Here is a 4829-nt window from a genome sequence, read left to right on the forward strand (position 1 = left end):
TTTTTGATTAATAAATTTGTTGTTTGTTTATAAATCTTGTACATAGTATTGGTTAAACTTGATTAAACATTTATTATTGAGATTTTTTTGTGACTAACTTTGTCCTTAATTTATTTCAGTGCACGCTAAAAGTCCAGGCCTGGCAACTAACAAACGCGAACCCGCGTAAAGTACCCGTTAGGTCCCGGCTCTAAGAAAAATATCGTTGTAGAGCAACAAATTAAAAAGAGTACTTTACACACTTGCTATGACTTCATTAGATATAAACACAACAATCAATGTTAAATCATTCCTGGCACAGGTAGTTGTTTTTATAATGTCTTTGTAATCTGATATTCTTGTACAATATCATAAATATTTTGATTTTGTACATACAAGGTAAAATCTTGAATAAACTGTTATTTAACTGTATTGCTTTTATGAATTCTAATCTAGTAACATGACTTTGTATATCAGTTTGATGCTTACACCACACTGTATCAATTAAAATGCCAACTGGATATTAATTGTAAATCATAATGCTAGATTCTTAACTCTGGCACTGGCTAGTGATGTTAAAATATTACTATGGACTCCAGTATATTTCCAGTTTAGAATTTTAAGATTGCTAGCCACATATATAATATGATAAGCAGTATAAATTAATATAGTCCTATGATATATATTCATTTGATATAAACTGGTCCAATACATAATTTTATTTCCATTCCATAAAATTAATAGTTGGTGGGATTTAACTTCTCTTCTAAAATTTAATTTTATGTATAGAAAATCCTTTACAAATTATATTACAGACATAAGTAACTTTTACAAAACATTAATATGGAAAGTATAATAGTACATCATACTTTTAAACTTAAAACTTATACTGTACTTACAATTATCTGCAATTACATTTTCATTTTTAACTAATGAACGTGTTGGTGTTTCAGCACAATTTCTTGTCTCATGTTCTGTCCTGTTCTTTATCATTACATACTGTTTACACAGAGGACAGATCTCAGTCCTGCTGCCACAGTACGATTCATGTTCTTCCATTTCGTCCAAGGAGCATTCTAATTCACAATATGAACACTGCACCACTCTCTTGGAGCACAACAATTTCTTAAAATAAATGTCTAAAATTTACTTATAAAAATTTAATATAAACAAAATTAAGTTTAAATAACTTACATGTTCTTCCAACTTCCAGCGTTCCATGACTTTAGAACACTTCTCACAGACGATTTGACTATGCATTTCTGTATTATGGATTTCAATTTCATTTCTAGAGACAGATTCATTACATTTTTTACATAATACTATATTGCGTTGACAATGCATAGTGTGCATTAAGTAATTTGCAGCAGCTATGTCTTTTTTGCTGTCAAAATTTAATAAAAATAGTTAATCTTTATAACTTTAAATAATTAACTGGTGGTTAAATAAGTAGTTACATTACACCAATATAATATTAAAACTTTATTTTCTTGTACTTATCATTACAAAAGACAGATTATGATAATGAACAATGTATCATGCTACTGTACTATCTGATATAAGTGCATTTTAGTGACACCAATAAGTTGTCAGAAAAAATTTTATTAGTAAAATAAATAGAGATGACCCAATAATAATGACAGTCTTGAAAATATATTAATTTACTAGCTGTTACCCATGACTTCACATGTGCAGATTTTGCAAGCAAACCCCATTTATATTCAGTATTTCAACAACCAATAAAAACATACATAACACCTACCGCTGAGAATGATGAGAATTGCTAAGAATCAAATGAACTATTTCCAATTTGATCAATTTTCTGGAACATTTACAATCGTTCTATAATTGAACCAATACGCAATAACAAATTCGAATTTAAAATGGTTTGAGCATTTGGTTAAAAAATCGAAATATATAAAAATATTTATAACAATGTCTGAAATATTATCAATTTAATATACCTGAGTACTCAATGAAGACTAAACATAGTTGAAACCAAAAAATCGCATCTAAAATAGTACAATAAAAACCATTCTTCAGGTTAAGCCTTAATCTTTTCCCTCTCCCCCTCAAGGAAATTTTGAAAAATCCCTTCTTAGTGTGCATTTTTCATGACGTACCCTAACTGTGCACAAAATTTTACCTCTTTAGGTTCAGCGGTTTTCTCTGTGCGATGATGAATCAATCACTCAGTCAGAACAAGTAATTTTATATATCTAGATGACATCAAATGCCCTTGTCATGTATAAGAAGCCATGAAACTTGATGGCTTTATATTGAAAGATAACTAAGAGTTTAAAGAATTTTTCCAACAGTTCCTGGAGATAAAACAAATACTTTTGTAACTTTATAAAATTTAATAAATCAATGTGTAAAATAGTTTCTGTAACTTCTTTTGAATCAATTTTAAAAAATGATTAAAAAGAAACTTACACTTTAATGTCATTATGTAATTTTTAACAATTAAAATCAGATTAAGCAGTGAGAAATAGTTAAATTTTTGTAACCATCTTATGCTTGCTGAAAAATACAGTCACCTTGCCTTAAAAGAACACTGGTAAAGTAAATTCTCACATTAAAACAAACTTTGTCACTGCCCTGACAAAGCACCATTCCTGCAACATTAATTTTCACACAAGAAAGCAAACATAAATTTTACCAGAATCTGTTAAACTAAACTGTAAATTTCTTTTGCAACTCCCAAGAAATAACCATTTTTCCAATAACAATTTTATTAGTCATGTAGAAAAGTGTAAAAAGCAAGTAGAATAGATTTTCTCCTTGTCAGCAATGATGGATTCAATCTCTGACTGTTAAGCAATTCAAACATCTGATTTCAGGGACCATTCTACTGTACTCAAAAAATAGGGGTTAAAGTTTAAGAATATCTATCTCTTTAAATGGATACAGTCCCAAGCAAACATGTACTAGTTTATATATTGAGGGGAGCATATGGTGATGCTAGAATTGGTTAATTTGCACCAAATTTAAATCCTTTTATTACTCTTTTGGAACCAAAAAATATTTTTTACTTTTTCAAACAATCTTCAACAGGAAAAAAAAAAAATCACAGATTTCTTTTAGCTTTTTTTTTTAATCACTCTGATTTAACTTAGTTTTATTTAACTTTATTTAGTAAATTAATTCAAAATATTATAATTTAGAGATTTCAGTCACCTACTAATCTTTAGCTCTGTAAATTATACAACCTTGACACTGAAAATAATTAATACAAATTTTCAATAAAGCAAACTAACAACTGTTCCCCTAGAGATTTGTATTAACACAAATTGACTGCATTTATTCAATATTTATATCACCACAAGCACTTTCAACCTAAATTCTATTGGTCATCATCAGATAGAATACTGTATCCAAACTTTTTCAAAATGTAACATTTCAAGATGGAACATTTGAACACATACAATTTAAGCATATAAAATTAAAATAAATTTATCGGACTATAGAGTACTGCCACCAACCCCTTGTAGTCCAAAACTTTTTTGAAAAGGAGTACCTTGTAATCTGACAAATTACATACTTATAAAAATGGTAAGATCAAATCTATATGTACTACATAATATACAATATAGGACTTAGTGAATTAAACAACACAATAGATAGCATAGGGTTTATTATAAAATTAACATCATTAACGCTATATCACTTGCAAAAAAATAATAACTAAACATATTGACATATTGATGTCAATCAATTACATACAACATATGTAAGTATTTCCAAGATACATACTATGTATGATCTTAATTTGAAAATGGATAAACAAAAATTTATGGTGCATCAAATATTCATCAATTTTCTTTTGTTTACATTGGCTAAACACGAGAGTAAGACCTTGTCTCTCACTCTCTTCAGAAGTAAAAGTTTGTTGTACGATGCACCATTCTGTTCAGTCCATTGCATACCGAGCTGCAAATAGGCATGTCGGATTATAGGGGGTGCTGGATTAAACAGGCACCGGATTACCATGGGTCTATTTACTTCCTAACAATAGATGAAATTCTGATGCTATTCTATAGCAATTGAGAGATTATAAGAATTATAAGTAACCAGTAATTTTGTTTTTTACAACAAATGAAAGCATCTTTACAAAGAACTTCATAATTTTTTGAATAAAGAACTTTATTTCTAGAAACAAATATTTATTAAATCATTATAAAGCCACACCAACTGCCAAATAAGATTGGCTATTTTCTGGCAATTATAATTTTAATTAAAATCACTGGAAAATATCCTGATCTTATTTGGCACTTGGTGTGGCTTTATATTAATAAATTGGGTTTTGAGAGATTATATATGTATTAAATCATTTTTGTTTTAAGTGGTAAACCATGAATATATCATTAAATTAAAATAGTTTGTTACACCAAGACTGAAAAAGCAATTTATAATCTAATTGTTTTTTTCAACAAAAGGCCAATTTAAAGATTAACATATTTGTTGGCCATATATTTTACGAGAATTTCTAAAATATTTTTCAAAAAGTTAACAATACAGGAGTAAAAAGAACTAAAAGAAGTATTTTATGGCAAAATAAAAACTGTTTAACTTAACATTACAGTTACATTTTAGAGAAGAATGTTTAAAATAAGAACTGTTAACATTACAACTGATGTTAGGAATTCTGATTTTTAAGTACTATGTATTGTAATGTCTACTAAAGTAGATGTTACTCACCTACATTATTCTATTAAAGAGGACAGCCAGCTTTTCCTCTGTTTAAATGTATTGCTGCTTGATAATAGTAAAAAGGTTAGGTCAGTGAACTGAATTTTAAAAATATTTCAAAAATTTGTTGATTTATAAAAAGATTTGTTAATATTTAT

General features: G+C 28.0%; 1 protein-coding gene across 1 annotated transcript; it reads right to left on the reverse strand.

The window, feature by feature from the left end:
* Nucleotides 1–792: 792 nt before the first annotated feature.
* On the reverse strand, nucleotides 793–1474 carry LOC111616962 (XIAP-associated factor 1-like). The gene is made up of 2 exons (XM_023358312.1): nucleotides 1174–1474; nucleotides 793–1104 (listed from the first exon to the last, which is right to left on the reverse strand). Exons 1-2 carry the CDS (start codon nucleotides 1330–1332, stop codon nucleotides 808–810), a joined length of 456 nt encoding a protein of 151 aa, XP_023214080.1. The 5' UTR covers nucleotides 1333–1474; the 3' UTR covers nucleotides 793–807.
* Nucleotides 1475–4829: the final 3355 nt, after the last annotated feature.

This window comes from Centruroides sculpturatus, unplaced genomic scaffold, assembly GCF_000671375.1.
Source record: "Centruroides sculpturatus isolate CEXI.00-Female unplaced genomic scaffold, Cexi_2.0 scaffold4086, whole genome shotgun sequence".
NCBI classification, from domain to species: domain Eukaryota; kingdom Metazoa; phylum Arthropoda; class Arachnida; order Scorpiones; family Buthidae; genus Centruroides; species Centruroides sculpturatus.

Coding starts and splice junctions, on each gene's coding strand:
- LOC111616962 (XM_023358312.1), bottom strand. CDS start 1,332: ATGCACACTATGCATTGTCAACGCAATATAGTATTATGTAAAAAATGT. Junction 1,105..1,173: donor GCTGGAAGTTGGAAGAACAT/GTAAGTTATTTA, acceptor ATTTATTTTAAG/AAATTGTTGTGCTCCAAGAG.